General features: G+C 40.7%; 1 protein-coding gene across 2 annotated transcripts in view; it reads left to right on the top strand.

Moving 5' to 3' along the window:
* The window catches only part of UNC5C (unc-5 netrin receptor C), a 344,945-nt gene that overhangs the window by 261,387 nt on the left and 62,302 nt on the right, over window positions 1–21,256 (top strand). For both annotated transcript variants that reach the window (XM_045536735.1, XM_045536736.1), the window contains exon 5: window positions 20,392–20,572. In XM_045536735.1, the coding sequence (XP_045392691.1) occupies window positions 20,392–20,572 (181 nt within the window). The remainder of the gene's footprint in view (window positions 1–20,391; window positions 20,573–21,256) is intronic.

Raw genomic sequence — 21,256 nt, 5'->3', positions numbered from 1 at the left:
GGGATTCTAACAGAGGCCTAGCCCTATGGCTAATGGCGCAGCGAATTGGGGTTTGGAGTGATGAATGGTCGCTAATGGGGACTAACTGCTGGCTGCTGGCAAAATAGATTGATTGGGAACTGATTAATGACACGGGAGTCAATTAGAATGCCCCACCGGACAAAGCCACAGGCAGCTTGGTTTAATTTTGTCCTTCTCTTTCAAGAAATCAAAATCACTGCTTTATTTTATCTGGCGTTTATCGTAGAGAAGGTAGGACTTAATAATGTGCCCTTAATTTTCTTATTCTTGGTAATATGCCAAAAAATGGGAATGTTAAGAAGAGTGTGTGTGTGTGGGGGTGGGTGTGTGGGTGTGTGGGTGTGTGTGAGTGTGAGCTTGTGCATTGCACATGTCTGTTTCCTCTTTCATGATGTAATTGTGGACATACCTAAAAGCCATATCCACACAGCATGAATGAAAACGTTTGAGGAATAAAGCGTGTCCATTAGTTTCATTGATAAGCTTTCCATCCAGTTCTTCATTTTCATTTTTTTTGTTTCGGGTATAACAAAGCATATTCATGGCTCATGAAGTATTACGAATCAGATTCACACCATGACTTTTCCTTAGCACCAAACAATACAGGGCCCTTTGCAAATGCCTGTATCTAGGGGATTGGCCTCCACGGCCCTGCAGAGCTTGCATGCTCTCCTGGACACGGTCACCATCATCTTAGGGCACACTTTTGAGGAAAACTAATACTGTGTCTTTCATTTGTTAGCAAATAATCCCAAACTTTAAAAACTGTTACCCTATGATTATTAGGAGACATCGTTATATGCGTACAACAGTATTGCCTTAGCCAGTGTCCTACAAACCCAGGCACTCTTTAATGTGACAAATGGCGTAGCTGCCAATTTGCTGGTGGTGCTTTTTAGCCTCCAAACTACATTGAGTCGTTTGAAAGTTTTACTCTTGATTGATTGTGTATGTGGAAAGAGACAGATTTCAGTTGTTGCAATTCGGACCTGCATGTGGGTCAGCTGATTTTTACAAAATCAGACACTGAAATTTTGTCTGTCCGCGAAATTGAAAAATAGTATCGACACTTTCAGCAGCGTCCAAAAAGCGATTCATAACTCGTAATGCACTTATTTTTTGACATCTCGTAGTTTTTCAATCTTTTGGAGATTGAAGCAGAACTTGGAGTCAGCTCAGTTAGCTGGTCCCATGACAACAAGCTCTAATATCTGATTGCTCTTTCCAAATTAATAATGGTAATTAATAAATTGAAAATTTAGGCAGGGGCTTTATGAAACAAATCCGTTTTTCTCTTTCCGCCATTCATCTCTCTATGAGTCAATGCAAAGACTCAACGGAAATTTTAATGAAATTTCCTTTTTTTACTTTGAAAAGAAGAGAGCTATTTTTGCCCTGTAATTGGCATCTCATGCCAATTGTATGAGAGACTGTTCGTGATTGTAGCTATTTTATTCAACAACACCAAACCTTATCTTCCAGCACTGAGACAGTGTTATTTAGTTCAAATATTTCATTTGGATGATTACAATAGTGCATATGTCTCCTTAATGGTATTTCTAAAATTTTAATGCCAACTTCCTCCATTAAACCACCTTAAAGACCAAAACATACGAGCAGCAGCGTGAGTAACCATAGCCTTGTTTTTACTCAAGGTTTCTTAAGAGTAACTGATCCTTGCAAAGACTTTCCTGGAGGAGATCCTAATAATTTCTTCCTTTTTTTCAGTCTTCTCAACAAAGTAGTTCACTTTGTCATGGAGTAAAGATTCATGACTGCAAACTAATTGGCTGTGAATTCTATTTGTATCATCACTGGGGAAGAGACCAATTAACACTTGGCAAGCTCCAAAATCATCTACCCATTTGACATTCAAAGAACTATATTTAATGTGTATTTCTTTTTCACTTTCCTTGAAGTCAGAAGAGAGATCAAACACATGCTCAAGAGCAGGCTAATAAATTTCTGTGTGGATTTCTTTTCAGCACTATTAAAATCGCCAAGATCAGAAAGCTAATGAATACCTTAACATGACACATTACAGCTGCCATTTGCTCAAAAGGGGCAGATAAATTAAAAAGGAAGGGATTGAAAGGTACCTTGGTGAGTTAAAGGATTATGTGATCATTTAAATTTAAATATAAATGCCTTCATTATTTAATATTTCATTTGTTTATTTAAAGAATCTTAAAGCATAAAATAGGATAAAATGGAATCTTGCTCTTAAAGGAAACTCAGCAGGTAAAACTCGTGTGCTTTGTAAGAGTTAGCATCAGTCCTTAGGCTACCAGGCCAGACTTGGTATGTGCTCCTGTAGTATCCGAGGCAAATGATTCTGAGAAAGAGTCAGATAATAAATGTTAATGAACACAGAGCTGATTATAAGCATACGTCTAACAATCCAATGAAGGAAGTTCATACTTTGCAGAATACCAAGGAAGCAGTAATTATCTCCCCTACTGTCCAAAGCAGTAAGTTTTTCAAGAACTTTTGTCTTAGTTATGATAGCACCGCTTTTGGTGCAAATAATAGCATAGGCATTTCTAAGGTAATAATATTTCATTTCTCCCCTAGTTTAGCATTCTATAGTCTCCACTATAGATAAGGGAATGCTAGCTAATCTCCTTCCAGAACTCCAGGTTTAAACCCAAGCATTTAAACCATTTGACTTTGGGCAAGGTATTTTAAAAGTTTTTTTGAGCTAAAGTTTCTTCAATTATAAAAAGAAGATGATAATATCTATGCATTGTGGTTATGAGATTTAAATGAGATGATATATACAACAATCACAACATGTCAAAAGAGCTCAAGAAATATCAGCCATTATTAATGCTGTTATTATATAATTTATCAATCCACAGAAGACTGAATTCAATTTCTTGAATTCAAAATTGTCACCAAACACCTTGCCCCTCCACTGGGCACCGTGGGGTATATCTAGGGGGAGCTTCAGTTCTATGAAGAATCACCAAGACACCCTCCTGTGTTCTCTAGTCATTTGCTTTGGTGGGAGTCCATAAACACTACAAATTAAGATCATAACGTGAGCTTTAGAAAACAGGGAAATGCCCTTTCAACACTTTCAAAGGACTTGTTCATGTAACTGTCGATAGCAAGTCACAATGTACTGCTGTCCTTGCTCTGATCTTTAAAGTCGCTGTTATTCATTTCGTCCTCATGGTCTCAAGGCACTGGACCAACTCTCATATTTTCTCCCAAAGAGGAAATTTGGCCTGAGGCTACTGTTGGTAGATCTTTTCAAACCCCAAAGAAAGAGAGTGAGAAGGAGGAAGAAGCCAAGCCAGGATTCCTTATGTTCCCTCTCTCCAGATAGCGACAGTATCGATGAAGAATTCCTTCCAATACTCATTGGTTAAGGAAAACTGTGCTGGGGGACCCCAGGCATGAAGCACGCAGAGCTCTAGGCTCGTCTGCTCCCTCCTCTGGTCTCCCTAAGCTCTCTCTTTATACCTAGGGATGTTTTTCAAAATATTTAGTAACTGCATGGCTTCCTTAGCACAAGAGCAGAGTATTGAGTGACACTACCACTTATGTCGAAATTGATCCATTTACCCTTCTGCCTGTCTGACTAGAGTGTGATGAAATAGGACAAAAATATTTCTGTTCATATTTTCTCTCCAATGCCAGCAGGTTCTAGGTCACTTAGTAGATTCTCTAAGCGTATTTAACCAAATGAAAGAAAGAGGCCTTGTTGGAGGGGACACGGAGATTTCACCTCAGGAAATAGAACTTTCTAGAAAAAGGCTATTTTTCAGCTCTGACAATGCAGCCCTACTGAGAGAACTCAGTGTGGGGTGAGAAACTCCATTCATCTGAACTTTGAGAGCAGGGACTTGACTAGGACCAGAAAGAAAACAGGTCAATGAGAGATACTTTAGTTGAATGACGATAAGGGTGGTGTTAATAATATTATTAAAATTTTAAAGTAAACTAGATGAAAGAAAAACTAATCCTGGGAATACTCTAAAATGATATTGCTTAGTTGGTTTTTTTTTTTATAACACTTTTGCTAGCATCAAACCAAAAATATAATTGTTTTCTTCCAATTTCTGGTGAGGCATCTGCCTCCCTTCCAACAGATAAACTTTTTCCCCATCTCCCTGAAGAAGCAAGAAAATTAATAAGCCCGTAGAACGGGTGCTGGGTTGCTCCAATGGCATAATAGCAGCTCTCTGTGAAATGAATCCCTCTTTGCTCATTTCATTTTATGCCTAGAAAATGCTTAGTGTCACATGGTGAGCTACAAATATACTCAGAGATGCTTTATTCCATCAGATCATCTCTTTTGGAGAGTCCTGGGATCCAAACACCAATGGATGCAAGAATTGTTGGCATGGCAGAAGGAGCGAGACTGAATTTTTCACTAAAACCTGTGATTTGTTTCACCTCTAACAAGGGGATAATTGCTCCTCTAATTATAATCGAGCTATTTCTCATAGGAGTTTAATTGGAGGAACAGGGCACAATGTTCAACGTATTGACCCAGTTGTGCTGGAAAAAAAAAAAAAAAAAACGCGGTCTTATTTATCAACATTTGCATCTCTCATTAGCAAGTGGGAAAATAGGGAGTGAAGTGCAGAAGAATATGGATTATTTTGCTGACTTTAGTCCTGATAAAAAGGGAACAGATTTTTTTTTTTTCAGCTGATACTGCCAGGGCAAAAAGCTGCTGGCAGCTGGAAGTGCCACCAAATGTGCAGCATCAGGTGGCTCTCCTCTAATTGATTATTAATACGGCTGCTGAACACTTTGTTTCCTAAGAGCCGTCCACGCCTCCCTGCCATCCCCTCCTAATTGGAGCCTCGTGTCGATGAATTTCCACGCAGGTGCATTGTCTCCAAGCTGTGCTTTGCATTCTTTGCAGGTGAAAGAAGTTTAGAGAGAAGAGAAGAGTCTGAATGGGGAGGGAGACATTGCTTTTACTGCCCAGTTAATACACCTTGGAATTTTCTCCTAGCGTGAGTGTAGCACCAAGAAGGGGGTTTAATTATGATATGATTATCAGCGTTGAAAGCAAATTTTCACAAGTATTAGGTTACCTGACTCGTAGGCAGCTTCGAGTTTTGCATTGGTACAATCAACATTTGCCTTTATTATGGTCATGGCATCCATTTTTCTTCCAATACTGCCTCTAATAGTTATACACGGAGATCACCCCAAGCCCAGATAAGCATGTAAGCCAAATTAAAGATAATGATAAAATTAAATAGCACAAACATCCATTTTAAAGCAAAAGTAAGAGATAACAGACCATATCTGACTTCTTAAAGATTCATGGCTTGACTTCTGCACTTACATAGTGTTTCCTTCAAGCCTGTTGTACAAAACGCAGAATTTATTTTTTGATCATCAATTCACTCATTCAAGAAATGTTTATGGAAGGCCCCATTGTGTGCCAGAAACTCTTCTGGTTGCAGTAAATACAAGTCCATCAAGTTCCTAGAGGCGGAAAACAACCATCAGCAAGACTATTAAAAAATGAATAAGGTATTTCCAGATAATTCCAAGTTAAAGGAAATAAGACAAGGTGAGAGAAGATGATGGTTGTTGAGGATTGGGAGTCACTTTAGAGTTCAAAGAAAGTTTTATCGGAAGGGACAGTATTTGAGCTGAGATTTGAATGAAAAGAAAGAGCCCGTCTTGACAAGATCTGGGTCAGAAAGCTCCGGGCGGTGGGAACAGCAAGTACAAATACCCTCAGAAGGAGTTGATGGGTTACAGGACCCAGAAAAAGAGGCCAGTGTATCTGAGAATCATTGAGCAGCGAGGGGGGGCAGGAAGATATTGAGTCAGGAGGGAAGGATGAGGGTAAGAACATGTAGACATCATTAAGAGAGTTGGAGTTGTCTCTGAACGCGTGAATAGCCATTGGAGATTTTCAGTAAGGAATTGTCATTACCTGACTTATATCTTTAAAATATCATCCTGGCTGATGCATGGAAATATATATTTTAGGGGAGTGCAAGCATTGAAGCAGGGACACCAGTTAAGGGCTCTTGCCGTCCCCCAAGCAAGAGTAGATGGTCACCTACCCTAGGGTGGAATAGAAGAGATGAAGAAAAGCAGAGAAATAAAGGATGTGTATTTTAATTCCTGTGGGCATTAAAAACTCTGACCTGGCATTTAAATTGGGTTTTATTAAATGAAGAAAATCTAGAATATATTCGGTCTTTCAGGAGAAAATGAAATCTTTCTCAAGTTCAGCTGACCCATTGGAATAAGCTTTTCTAAATTAGACGACCTAAAAGCAGTGGTCAGTGGACGTGGTCTGTTCTCAAATACAGTCTATCTCGGTGGCAGTTCGGCGACAGGAAAGAAGTAGCCCATGCTCATGATCAGAGCAGGAGACTTTTATTTTATTTATTTTTTTTATTTTAAGGGCCCTTGTTGTTCAAAAAAGTTTTTATTTCTTTGACAAGTTCTCTTGCTTTGGAATTTCTCCTAATGATTCTCCATATGCCTACAGACACTTTTTGTCATAAAGTCGTTGTAAAGGAAAAGTAGCAGACAGAGAGAGCAAAAAAGCCTGCATTTTCTAAGGATCAGATTTAGCAACAATCCTAAACACTTTTAATTGGTAAAGAAGAAAAAACTCTGAGAGTTACTTATCCTGAAAGGCAAGTTTGCAGTAAAAACCGGTTAGGAACTAGCCATGGACTAGTTAATTTATCATCCTTTTGCCCTGTCAAAGTTAATCTTTTAAGGATACTTCAGTACCATTTTGCTCCTGTGGAAGGTGCTATTATATAAAGTTATTCTACTTTGTCTTTTCTGTGTTTTTATTTTAGTTCATTTTTTTTTTTTTTGGTGGTTCTTGCTATTAGTTCATTTGTTAGCATGCTTTTATCTCTTCACAAACTTAGGTTTTAGAAGTTTCCAGATTTCAAGACAAGTTCGCTTGCACAATATGGTCTCTGTACCTTCAACTCTGAAAAGCAACGAGCCAGACATATGTGCAACGAAGGGAGTGTTTCCCCAGCAGGAGAACAAATTCCCTTTCTTGGCAAATGCCTTCGCTTTGCAGAAGTCACAACAACTGAGCAAAATGTCACTACAGTTCCCGCTTGCTTTTTTTTTTTTTTTTTCCCCTCTTCTTTGGCTATTTTTTTTTTAAACCATTCTCTAAAGATACAATTTCAGCTTGTTTAAAGACCAACATTCTTTTAAAGCATAAAAAATAACCATGTTTTCACAAAGCTACTGAAAGGTGCAAAGTGTATTACACAGTGGTCAATGCAGAAGTGAATGAATACTTCTTTTATTCCAAATCTGAGAAGGAATAAAAACTACACAGTAGCCTTTGTTTCTTGGCAAGAGGGAACGGCTAGCACAGGTAACCACAGCAAAGGACTTTCTTGGTTATTTGAAGCACCTATAAAAGATGGTGAGACATCTATCACCAGTATGAGAAACCAGAAGAAAATACTGAGACTTCAAACTCTAGAGCAATTGGATCCAAATCTTACCTATCAAAAGTCTGCAGAAGGCTTATTAGCCGTAGATTTCTTTTAGCATTCTCAGAGCCTTGCTATTCAAATTTCAGTATATAGATGATCTACAGATCTACGTGGACATGACCTAGGAGCTTCTTAGAATCTCAGGCCTCCCCCTAGACCACTTAATCAGAATCTTAGCACGATCATCAAAACTAGTCTGAAGTGCTGGTTCTCAAACTTGGGAGGCACATGGCAATCACCTGTGAATCAGTAGAAACTACCAATGCTTAAGTCCCACCCTAGGGATGCTGATTTCATAGGTCAAGCCTGCTTATCAGGATTTTTTAAAAGCTCTCCAGATGATTCTAAAATGCAGTCGAGTTTGAGAAACACTACTCTAAAGGGCAAGGTTAAAGCAAACAAATACACAAAAACTTAAAATTTGTGACTTCTAAGCCCATCAGTGAAACTTGGCAGACTCCCAGCTTCTAGCGAATGCTCTTTCGAGAATCTTGGCGTGGCTGTGTGTGCATTTGATAATGGCTCTATAATTGCTTTTCCCATTTGTTTGATTAATGGACCTGTAACACAAGGATTCTGGAATGAGCCTCCATTCTCTTAGGTGTGTAGACACTTCTCAACTCTGCCGTGTCTCCCAGTGTTTTGACTTGATGGGCCCGGGTTTGAGTCTAACAAAGTAACCTTTCTCATAGACCTGGATGTTTCCAGCTCGTGGTCACTGGACTCACTTTTCATGTTGGGCGGCATGTGGCAGTTTCCCTCTGTTAATTAGAACAAATGCACCAATTATGTTAATGTTTCTCCGGATACCAATCAGTGAATAATTAGACACAACACATCTGTCTTTCACAGGGGAGTAGAATAGGAGAGAAAACTACAAGGTGCTTTGCTCTTTATTATTGACATGTATGATTAGATGATTCCTTAACCAATCACAGGGTTAACAAGCTAATGTACGAGAAGGGTAAAGGTGCCAAACAGTGACTTGAGGAGCTGAGCTCCTCTCATTGTTAGCTGGTCCTGACCAAAGTCCAACCATCTCTGAAGGATCTCTGCAAAGAATTTAAGTGGTCTTTCCTTCCTTTTTAACAACAATTGAAAAAAATACTATTGCTCTATTGGTAAAATGCAGGATGTCATTTATTTACCCTGAACCATAGAAATAAACAAAGTTCTTAAGCAGAAGTATTCAAAACTCTCAAAAACAATTCAGCTTTGTCGATAGAAAATATCACACTGAAAGGAAGCACAAAATTCAACCTGTAGGGTTTTACTGATGGTATTATAAGCGTATGTGAATCAGGATCCGATTATAATTTGTTCTCATTTCTACTCAACTGTTTCTATGTATCTGAACTTTGGAGCCTTCTGATTGATGGAAAATTGATTGTGTTTCTGTTGTTGTTTTATCGGCATTTTTGGTTCCATTACTTGGCAGGGTTATAGAGAGAGTTTAGCCAAATTATTTCATCATGCATACAAAGCTTGTACCCCTGTGTTCATTCAGAAAATATGAAGAAGAGGCTTATGAAATCAATTCATTAGTCTTCTTAAAGGTAGTCAAGGCAAGTTCTAAGATAAAGCTTTTTGTTTAGTTTAGAACCTAATTTATATCCTTTCTGGCCAATACAGCTCACATTCCTAACATTTAATTATATTCACCTGTGTACTTTTAGCATCTAAAGATACAACGTCATCATTTGTTACTCTAGTGTCTTACACTATTGTGGTTGCAAATATGTCATCCCTGTTGCTTTGCCAGAAATAGTTGATCAGGAAATAACACTAGAATGTCTGATTATGAAGTATTTTTTCTTACCACAATGCTAATTTGCTTTAAAAAAAATAAGGAACAACACACAGCAGACATTTAATGTAGTTGAAAATAGTTATGGTCATTAATACTAGTGCCAGACATTTCTAGAAAGCCCCTAATACATGATTCATCCTGGAATATATTCCTTTGCCCAGGGAATTAGAAGGGGTGAAGCTTCAAGGAAGAGACCATAATTGTTTCTTTTTTTTTTTTTAATCACCCTCCTCAAAATATTTGTCTTTTGTTTTTTAATAGTAAAATGTGAACAAGGTTATATTTAATAAAAGGCAGCTTTTACTAGCAAACTATGAAAATAATTACTGGAAATAATGCTTGGAAAATAACTCTCTTATCTAAATGGGACCCCACTTTATATACTCTAAATATAAAAGAACAACTGGAAGTGGAAGTTTTAGAATCCGTCTTAGGTAGCCAAGCTTTTATGATCTTTAATTAGATATAGGAGGGGAGTGAATGAAGGTGAGAAAATGAGTATGGGAAGTCAAGATTAAATTGAGGATTATAGTTTATGCCATATTAATTAAGAACTATAAATGGATAATCCGTTGGGAATATTGATCTGTTTGTCTTTGTCTTTGCTGATGATACAAATCAAAAATCAGTTTAAACTGAAGAATAAAGTATGTAGGGAAGAAGTAATAGGGAATTTTTGAAATATGAGTAGCTGCTCAAAAGAAATGATGGAAGCCTGAGCCATGGAAAAACGATCTCTATGTTTTGCTGCAAAACTTCTGTTCCTGACAGTACTTATACAGCCAATAGTTCTGACTTTTATACAATAGCAGGAACAGTGAAACTATAAAACCATGCATCTTGGTGCCATAAAAAAGTTGCCCCTTAAATCACGCCACACACGAGTAGGGATGACAGTTTCATACACCTTTTCTGGGAACACACAATATAGGATCAATATGCTCCAGTCCTAAAACCTGCAATCAAATTAGGCATCACTCATCTTCATTAATAAAATCATGTTAGTGTTTTGAGAACTCCGTGCCACGCTGAAGGTACCAGGAGAACTGAACGAACGTACTTGTTGGAGGGAAGCTAAACATTTTATGCTTCTGCAAGAGCCGGGAACCGGTCCCCCCTAGGAAGGCTAGAAATATGACATCTCTTCTGGTGCATACACGGGAAGGGATCGAGGCTGTAAATAAGGGGAAACTTTTCTCCCCGGGAAAGACTCATAAACCACCCCCTATAGGCCTGTGCAGTGGTAAATTGAAAGTCGGATTTCTCCCAGGAGTTTTTTGGAAGATACTATGAATTTGATAATATGAATCTGAACATGTGTACTTTTTAATAGAGACACTAAGGGGGCACTGAATCATCGGGGTTTAAAATACATTTATGTTGATTCCGCTCTATTTGGGGTAAAGTTAGTACTGGGGAAGAGGCAATTAAATGAAATTTATTAACTATCTCCTAATTCCAGGTGCTTTTCCTTGCATATCTCATTAGATCCTCCTACAACCCTGGGAGGGTGAGTTCCTTTCATTGCACAGGTGAAGATTATGATTCTGGGAGCTTGTAGCCTATATGAGTTTGCAAACTCAATTAGTGGCAGGGCTGGGATACAGAGCCCAGTCTGACTCCAAAGCATGTTTTTCCCCTTATAGCAAAAAAGTTTTATTGACTGTATGTTTCTGAAATTCGATTCATTAAAATGATACAAATTGCGTATCTGACCTTATTGGATGGGTTTTCCTAGGCTAATCAGATAACATCCAGGCAAAAATGTCTTTGGGGAAAAGTCATTTACTTAAAAAGTGTTACATCGATCGCATCAATTTTCTAAAAGTAAGTAAGCACAATTTTATTGTGTCGTGTGGTGGTATTTACACACACTTCATGAAATAATGAAAATTTTAGAATTTTAGAATGTAAAAGAAGAATTAAGCTCAACTTAATTGAGCTTAATTGAACCATTGAAACTCCATTATTTAAGAAGAGTAAGACCAGAAGAACCACATTTATAGAGAGAGGACCAATAGGAGGAGATACTGGGATCGACTGAGCACCTATTAGGCTTTTCGTATTTATTGAGCATCCAAATAGAATTATCTAGAAAGTTGGAAATATGAGTGGAGCTTAAAAATTGGGACTGAAGTCAGTGATTATTGAGACCATGAGTCTTTGAGGGTGGGCAAATCACCCAGCCAATACATACAAGCTTGTTCTCAAACGTGGCTACACTTTGGTGTCATCTGAGGAGCATTTAAGAACACTAATGCCAAGGCCTTGTGTCAGCCCAATTAAATCAGAAGCTCTGCAGGTGGGATCCAGGCCTGAGGATGGCGTCAAATCTCCCCAGGTGATTCCAGTGGAATGCAAACACCCTAGTGATTAACAGGGTGCATCAATTAACAAAATATGAGAGCAAACTCTCCTTAATGGCAGAAAAATTTACAGTGTTCGTTTTTCTGTTTTAACTTGTATTTCTACACCATTTTCCTCATAGAATTTCACCCTACTAGAATACAGTTTAGGCATAAAAATTTGTATAGATCATCATGCCATAGTTTTCTGTGATGACAATTCACATGTGAATGTTATTTTCTATGATCATAGGGATCAAAGTGTTAAATTTCTTCTGGATTATGATTAGTACACAATTTGGCTAAAGAACCCAAATGTACTTTAAATTTTAAGAAGTAATCAGTTAGCATAAAGGCTGAGTTTTTGTTGGAAATACATCTTGTAATAGGAGAACCGGAATCATCTCTTCCCTCCAGTTAGCTCGTTAAGCCAAATGAGACCGAATACAATGAATTATGTTTCTGCCATTTATAATAAGTTAAAATACTGAGGATCTTCTTACACAGAAGTAAACAGGAGTATGTGGAGTTAGGTTATGTCATAACGATATCCCTCAACTTTTTGCACATCTTCCGAGTTATATGCCAAAAATCACATAGTGATCTACCATCTAAATGTTTAGTGACCTATCATCTGGCGTATTGGTCCTCCTTTAATTTTGATGAAAGCAAAGAATTGTAAGCCACGTGACTTGCGAAAGGATTTGTTTCCCAGTTATTACAGTCCCTTATTTGCTTAACTACCCCACTCCAATACTCCCAGTTATTCCCTGTCTGGCACCCTGGAGGTTTGTACAGTCTCAAGCAATGCACGATGGTAAGATTTCAATGCAAGAGATGCGTTTCTTTGGATAAGCAGAGGGCAAGTTCTTAGGGAAATTAGTTTGAGGAAAGAGTACATGTCCAAGTTAAAGAAATAAACACTGATTCCCTTAAACATGTTTTTGTCTTGTGTATCCCTTAGAAATGTTGGCATGCTTCTGGATACTGGAATCCTAGCTTCAAAATCCTAGCTTGAAATCCTGCTTGAATCCAGTTGGAAATCCTAGCACCTTCTAGCTCCTCTATCTAAACCAAGGAGAGTCTTCCCTTAGTCGTTTATATGCCATGATTTGAAATACTTCATGTGTTTCAGTTTGTTATTTCTCCAGCTCATTTGCATGTGAAGAGATCCTTTGAATGGTGGGATTTATTTTTTAATTATTATTTCAGAATATTACAGGGCTACAAATGTTTTGGTTGCTTGAGTCAAAGTTACAAGTGTGCCCATCGCCCAGATAGTGTGCGTTGTAGCCGTTAGGTGGGATTTCACCCATTCCCTCCTTCCCTCTGCCACCTGCTTGATTTCCGTTGAGTTTTACTTCCGTTTGTGCACATGAATGCTGTTTGGTTAGTTTCAATTAAATAGTGAGTACAAGTGGTGTTTATTTTTCCATTCTTGCAATACTTCGCTTAGGAGATTGGTGGAATTTAAAACTGATCGCTCTTAAAGACGTTTCAAGTTACTGCCGAAAATTGGGGGAGCAATTTTGGAGAGCAAGGAGGCTTTCTTGATGCCTCTAATATCAAACTGCACGCAGTTCTAGTGCTAGCCCTGAAAGCAAACCTGTTGTTAGTCATACGAGTGCTACGTGCTCTGATAATAACAAAGGGTGCATTCACTGCTTCTTTCCCAAGGATCTCACCATTTCCCTGGGGACACTAGCCTGAGCCCCAGCCCAAGTCCTGGAGTGGATGAGAGGTATCTTGGTGTCCCTGCTTTTGCTAGCCACTGTCGCACGATCTGTAGCCCATTCTGTCAACGCTCAAGTTGTAGCTCCATCGTTGTCTCCTCCCAATTCTTTGCTTTGTAGACAGAGGACAATGCAGAGGTCAGGCAGTCCTGAATTCACATCTCTGCTCCTTCATGAGCTTAGTAAACCTGTGCAAGCTCTTCTTTATGAGCCTCAGTCTTCTCATCTGAAAAATGGGCATATAGGTACCTCCTTCAGGGAGCTGTTGGAAGGAATAAAGATTAAGCACATTAGGGACCCAGCGGGGTACCTGGATTGCTCACTATAAGCTCCTGGATTTCCTCCTTTTTCCCCTTGACCAACCTCTCTCCATTCCTCGTACCCGCTTCTGTGCCCTCCCAGTTTCGACACAAGGACATTTTCTACTTTTGAACTCTCTCTCTCTGTTCCCTAAAACCAGGTCAGCCAAATCGGAACTCATCCTTTCAGCTTTCAGTTCTCTTCTTTTCTTTCCTTTTTAATTTGAGAGACAGAGTCTCCCCATATTGCTGAGGCTGGCCTCACACTTTGGGGCTCACACCATCCTCCCACCGCAATCTCCCGAGTAGCTGGGACTACGGGCACGCGCCACCATGCCTGGATAATTTTTTCTGTATACTTTTAGTTGTCCAGCTAATTTCTTTCTATTTTTAGTAGAGATGGGGTCTCGCTCTTGCTCAGGCTGGTCTCGAACTCCTGACCTCAAGCGATCCTCCCGCCTTGGCCTCCCAGAGTGCTGGGATTACAGGCGTGAGCCATCGTGCCCGGCCCCCCTTGCTACTTTCTTAATTCACTCTTCACAGTCTTTCTCCTGGACTGTGGTCATAGCCCTTTAACTGGTCTCCACCCTACACTGGGCTACCTCCTAATGTGCCCTGAAACAGTCGTTCTTAAGTCAAAGTGTCATTATGCCTCTTCACCTTACACCTTTCCTTGGACTGCAGTAACTCTAGGTAAAGGCTGGGTGTGCTGGCGTGGCATCGGAGTGCCTTGGTGATTTCCTGAAAGTCAACTTCTCCATCCTCGCTTCACTCCCCCTGACTGTGCAGTCGACCCCTGATCATCCACCATGAGTCCTCCCCAAGGAGTTTCCGAGCCTGGGCCAAAGCACGTGCTCCCTCCTCTTCCAGAGATGTCTTCCGCATCCCCTGCTTCCCTTCTTGCTCTTCCCAATAAGCTGAACTTCATCCTTAGAGACTAGGTTATACATAAATCTCCTCCCCCAACTTGAGCCTCAGTTTACCTCCATCCTAGCACATGTCTGTTGTTTTTCTATCACACTGTAATTGTGTGTGTGTGTGTGTGTGTGTGTTTGTCTTATCCTGAGAGCTCTCCAAGTAGGCACTTACCTTGTCTCTCCTTCCCCCACCACTCGGCTCAGTGATTGGCACATAGTAGGCACTCAGTGCTTGCGGAACTGAATTGAAGTCCTAAGATGTCTAATTCTGTTTATTGAAAATTAAAATTCTCTGGAAGCTGCATTGCAGGCTCGGGCCGGTTGCTGTAAGGACTTTGACTTTGACCCTGAGTGAGCCGAGGAGGCTGAGATGAGGGGTAGCAGGGTCTGACTTGAGGTTCACGGATCGCTCTAACTACAGTGTTGAGAATGCAGTTGAGGGCCTGGGGAACAGCAGAGGCAGAAAGTAAGACAGAAAGTTACTGGAATAATCTGGGAGAGAAACAACAGTGATTTGCACCAGGAAGGAGGTGGTCGTGAGGGGCTGAGTGGGCAAAGAGAGAGGAAAAGAGCAGTTGGCGCTGCTCAGGTGGAGGTTTGCGTCCAGGTGACTAGAAGGCTGGAGTTGGCATTAGCTGAGCGGGGTAGGGCGTGTTTGGAAAGGCAGTTTGGGAGGTCGTGATCCCACGAGCGGGTGAAGCTGCAAGAAGGCAGCTGGATGTATGAGTCTGGAGTTCAGGGTCGGGTTCCGGGCTGGAGATAAATTTAGGATTCATCTGTGCAAGGCTGGATGAACTCACCAAGGAAGTGAATATGCATGGAAAATAGGAAAAAAAGCATAAGTCAAAGGACTGAGCCACAGGGACACAAATGCAAGCCCAAGGAAGCTGGGAGGGATGACGGAGGGAGGACAAAACTCAGGAAAGCATCGTGTCCAGAGAAAGCAAGGGAGGAGGAGAGAGGGACCGACTAGGGCCCGTGCTGCAGAGGAGGAGTGAGGTGAGAGAGCTCTAGGGCTGTCACCAGTACACTTGACAAAGGAAGACAGCAGTTCCCATGAAGCAGTGGCAGTGAGCACAGATCGGGATGGTTCAGTAGGGACGAAGGGGATGGGAATGGAGGACAGTGAGTCCAAGCAACTATTGGAAGGAGTTTTGTAAGACGAGCAGAGAAAGGGTGGAGGGGAAGGGCTAGAAGCAGAAATGAGTGGGGAGGGTTTTTGTTTTAAGTTGTGAAAAAACACATCTGTAGGCTGAGGGAAATGACTCAGTATCGAGGGAAGTTGAGTAATGTAGGAGAGAGAGAGAGAGAGAGTGGCTGGGACTTGTCCTTGAGTAGGAGAAGGGGGAACAGGACACGGAGGACAAATCAGAGGTGACAGATGGGAGCACAGAGAGCTCCCCAGTGACCAGAGAGAGACGGTGCAGATGGGGCTGGGTGGGCGGATGGCAGGAGCTCTGGAAGATCTCTTGCGATCCGTTGGCAATTTTCTCAGTGACACAGAAATCTTGGCCATCGGCTGAAAGTGAGGATGGACGGGGAGGTGGTGTTTAAGGAGAGAGGAGAAAGTGTGAAATAGTTGTCTGGGAGAGTGGGAGGGAATCATAGAGTATGTCTTCGCGGCAGAATTAAAAGCCTACTCGTGTTCTGTCATCGTGAATTCAACACGAGCCCACTCTGGGACACAGAGGTGCCGCAGGGGAAGAGTGGTCAAGCGAGTCTCTTGCAGTAAGAGAGCGATGAGAGAGTTGAGGGTGTAATGCAAGGATTATTTATAACGTTAGACGTTGGGATTTACAGTTGGTAAAGAGGGAAGAGGTTACACGAGACGGTGAGAAATAAAGTTGGTAAGTTGAGTGTAGCTCCTGGTAATGGATTGTTGAACTAGGATCCCGGAGACAGTGAGCAAGAAAGAAAATGGTAAAAGGAAAAGGTAATTGAAAGTGAATTCATGGGAGGAGTTGCAATGAATAGTAAGGACAAGAACTAAACTTTGCTTCTCAAACTTTAATGTGCATGCAAATCCGCTGAAGTTCTTTTTAGGATGCACGTTTTGAATGAGTTAAGTTTATGCAGGCAGAGCATGGAATTCTGCATCACTGTTACACTCCAAATTGACACTGAGGCTATTGGTCGAGGGCTCTCATTTTAAACTACAATCGAGGGTGACATTTCTCAACCGTAGCAGTAAGTTACAACCCTTGGGGAGTTTAAAAAAGAGTGACTCTAGACCAGTGAATAAAAGTTTCTGTGAGTTGGATTTAGATTCTCTGGGTTGAATGTAGAATTGGTGGATTATAAATGTTCTCCAAGTTATTGTGTTGGGAAGCCGAGATTTGGCAACCTCTGGCCTAGAACGTGCGACCTTAAAGGTCAAGATCATTGTGGGAGGGAGGGTCACGGAACTGAGGGGCCAAAATGTTGGAAGGGTCATCTTCATGGTTACTAAAATCATCAGAAATTATGCTTTAGGTAAAATGACTGTAAGTTGAGAGGTCTGTAAATGGCTTCCAAAGAACGTAGAAATTGGGTGATACAGTCCAATGCCATGAGACTCAGAGCAAAGGCGTTTAGAGAGAATGGTCTGGAATGGACCATGCTGAGCAAGAAGACACTTATCCAACCCCAAGGCCCAGTCATACGTTGGATTTGGGAAATCAAGCATCCATCGCTTGAGAGGATGCCAGAAGAAACAGTGGCATCAAAAATACCTAGGTTTTTTGGCAGGCTCAAGTCAGAACCACTGCTCCAACACTGGCCAGAGATACCTGAGGAAGGTATCTCCGGAGTTATATATCAAAAAGTAAGTAAAGATCATATACCCAACGGTCATGTAAGTCTCTTTAAATTTGTCGACCAAGCAGATTGAACTCTTTCTTCCAATGTATGAACCTCTTTATATTAACAAGTGGTTTGTAATATCCCTAGGGTCTCATTGTGTCATGTATGATTAGGATAACATCAATGTTGTTAAGCTGATACTATTTACATAGAAGAGACCATGGTTTTGAACAGCGATGACTTAGGTTCTCCAGAAGCAAACCATGAGCCAATGGTATGAATGCCAGTAGTTTTTTAAGAAAGTGCTTCCAAGGAGCATCCTGTAAAGTAGGCAGAGCAAGTGGAAGAAAAAAGTAGAAGCCAAGAACAAGTTGAGTATCCTTTATCCAAAATACTTGGGGCCAGAAGTGTTTTAGATTGCAGAGTTTGGAAGATTGGCATGTACATAATGAGATGTCTGGGAGGTGGGACCCAAGTTTAAACACAAAATTCATTTATGCTTCATATGTACCTTATACATATGGCCTGAAGGTCATTTTACACAATATTTTTACTTATTTTTAGAAGAGGGTCTCATTCTGTCACCCAGGCTGGACTGCAGTGGCATGATCATAGCTCACTGCAACCTCTGACTCCTGGGCTCGAATGATCCTACCGAGTAGCTGAGACTACGCCTGGCTAAATTTTTTCCAATTTTTTTTTTTTTTTTTGGTAGAGATGGGGTCTCACTATGTTGCCCTGGCTGGTCTTGAACTCCTGTTGTCAAGCCATCCTCCCACCTTGGCCTCCCAAAGTGCCGAAATCACAGGCGTGAGCCATCCTGCCTGGCCTTACACAATATTGTTAATAACTTTGTACATGCAACAGAGTTTGTGTACATGGAACCATCAGAAAGCAAAGATGTCACCATCTCCACCCCCCGTGTGGACAGCCTGTGGTTATTTGGCGGCACCATCACTCCCTTGAGGATGCTGAATAAACTGTGTGTCCCTGCATTTTGACTGCACCCGGTCACGTGAGGTCAGATGTGGCATTTTTCGTTTGTGGTGTCATGCCAGTGCTTTAAAATTTTGCATTTTGGAGCATTTCAGATTTTGGATCTTGTTAGGGATGCTCCACCTGTAATAGTGGAAATTCAGGAGGAGTCTCAGGGATACAGCTTCAGCCTGATCCCCACAGGGGACCCCTGGAGAGTTACAGCTCAGATTCTGGCCCAGTGGTGCTGAAGGCGTATTTCCACAGCAGTTAGTCAATAATAGCTCACGGGGAAGTTGTGAACTCAAAAGCACTTCCAGGCAAAGAGAATCCATGAGTACGAGAGCTGTCCTTCAAAGAATAGGGGCGGTATGCGTTCTTAAAAGCACACTGAGCATGCAAAAATTTAGAAGGGATCCAAGACCAACTTAGGAGAGCCCTACAGTGACTTCTATTACTAGAAAGCTTTTTTCTAGAATGGCATTGGTAACCTAGGTAAAGATCAGCTTCAAAAACTATTCAATTTCAATTATTGTCAAGATTTCTAAGAGCATCAATTTTGCTACTTTCTCCCTGTGCACTTCCAGCAATATCGTATTACCCCACATAGAGCCAAACTTCTAGAAAATCCAGGTCAAGTGAGTAGGAGTGTATATATCAGATGCATCCAGCCATGATCCAGACTAAATGCGGTCTGTCTTTGAAAACAACATGCATATTTTAAAAACCCACTGTTTTAGATGGCGTCCATTCTCTTTCTCGCTACCATGAGTGCAAATGTCAAGAATGTTTAGCTATTTTGAAATTTACATCACTATAAACAGTTGATTTACTCTACAGTCTCATCTGTTTCCGTATTTTCAGAATTGTTGTTGATTTTTGTTTTTCTTTTTCAATGTTTGCCTCTCTTCCAAGGATTAGAGGAGCATTATTTGAGAGTTCCTGTGTTAAATGTAATTTAGCGCTGTGCAATGTCAAACCCACTGACAGATTTAGAGATTAATTTTTAGACCTCTTGTGGTGCTGGAGAAGCTCCTTAAGGTTTTTGGAAATGGCAACAATATTGACTCCCAACCACTAAAGGTTACTTGTATCTACGTTCACCCTAATGCAAAAGGAAAGTTTAAGTGTGGTAAATATCAATGTTGTTTTGCTTTATGGAATAAACCTGTGCATAGGGAAAAAAAAAGTAAGAAATACTTTATCTTCCAGAAGGGCAGGTTATATGGGTATATTTTCCTTTTTTTATTCAGCAAGGAGAACATCACTGTGATTTGCATAGAAATAAATTCAATAGTTGTGAACAGTTCTGCCTTAGGTCAGGGTCCCCAAAAGCAAGCCATGAGCCAAAGATTTGAGTGCTAGAGAAATACAAATGGAGACATTTGATTACGACTTATAAACTATTCAGATTGTATTAAGGGTGAGCAGAAAAACTTTTTTTTTTTTCCAAATATTTTGGCTTAGGTGCATCTCCAAATATGTGTTTTGCTACATTTTAAAGTTAGTACATTTGGGGGATATTTAATCCGTATATTTCAGGGAGGCTACACGGAAATCATCCGAATGTTATTTTATTCCAGCTACATGATGTCTAAAATGCCTTCTGAGCTTTTCCAAATAGTCTTTATGTTCTTTTCTGCAAAGCAGCACGTAAGTTGCCAAGAGTAAACAAATCAAATGGCGAAAGGTTTGAGTTCAGTTTGAAATGCTTATCCTATTATTTTTGATTGGGTTCTGAACTTGGCGGTGCACGTTCTGCGTTCCTGCCCACAGGGCAAAGTGAAAACAATTTGAACACTGTATATCCCAACTGGTTCATTGACGTTTGAGAATAATGTCGTACAGACAGAGTCAGCAGCTTTGGCAGGTGAGTGACACTTAACATGACCTCGGAAAGTCACTTCCCGCTAGTCACTTGCAGAAGTTCATAGCATGGAACATTGTATAGATTACAAGACACACATTAAGACAGAAAGCTATCAAGGGATCCCTACTGGGGGATTTATCTGTTTTTCTTGTGCATCTTTAGGTGGAATGGTTGAAAAATGAAGACATCATCGATCCCGTTGAAGATCGGAATTTTTATATTACTATTGATCACAACCTCATCATAAAGCAGGCCCGGCTCTCAGACACTGCAAATTATACCTGTGTCGCCAAGAACATTGTTGCCAAGAGGAAAAGCACAACGGCCACTGTCATAGTCTATGGTGAGTGAGCTTTCAGGGTGACAGTCTAGCTCGTGTCTGACTGCAATTTCTCATTGGCACTGGTATTTTAATTTTAAAATAGCAAGCTCAAGGCCCATTTTTTGATCTCCATTGCCCCTCACGGGGACAGTGAGATTTTGTTGTTGGTTTAAGAAGGACAGTAACTATTTTTTATAGTATCTGAGTTATGTCTGAATTTATTTATTTTATATATATTTTACTTGCTTGATAACTTATAAGAAAGACTAGGTTTGGACGTTCCTTGACCTTTATGAGTCAACTTCTGGGAAAGTAAAGAAGCCTATTTGAGCGCCTGCTGTTTGCCAAAGCCCTCCCCTGGCCAGGGACCTGCACCACCAAGATCTAGACTGAGTTTTGGAGGTGCAGATGCATAAAAGAAGCCCACTGCTACCTCTGTGGACAAGGCTCAGTTCAGTGACTGCAAACTGTCAGGAAACCTGGAGCTGGCCTGTCCCCCAACACATCAGAGGAATTTTAACTTCCCAGAGCTTGTTCTCATGGCATCAGAGGCATGCAGAGTGAAGATAAGGGCTGCCTTAGCCAAGTGGCCCTAATCCTAACAACATGGCGTCATCGCACAAAATGCCTTCTCCGGAAGCTTCTACCTACTCCCCGTCCTTTCGAATCCACCTCATCTCTAAGCTTATCATTCTCTGGAAGTAC

Source organism: Lemur catta, chromosome 24, assembly GCF_020740605.2.
Source record: "Lemur catta isolate mLemCat1 chromosome 24, mLemCat1.pri, whole genome shotgun sequence".
Lineage (NCBI taxonomy): Eukaryota > Metazoa > Chordata > Mammalia > Primates > Lemuridae > Lemur > Lemur catta.
The sequence above is the reverse complement of the archived record's forward strand: the minus strand, read 5'-3'. Positions and strand labels throughout refer to the sequence as shown.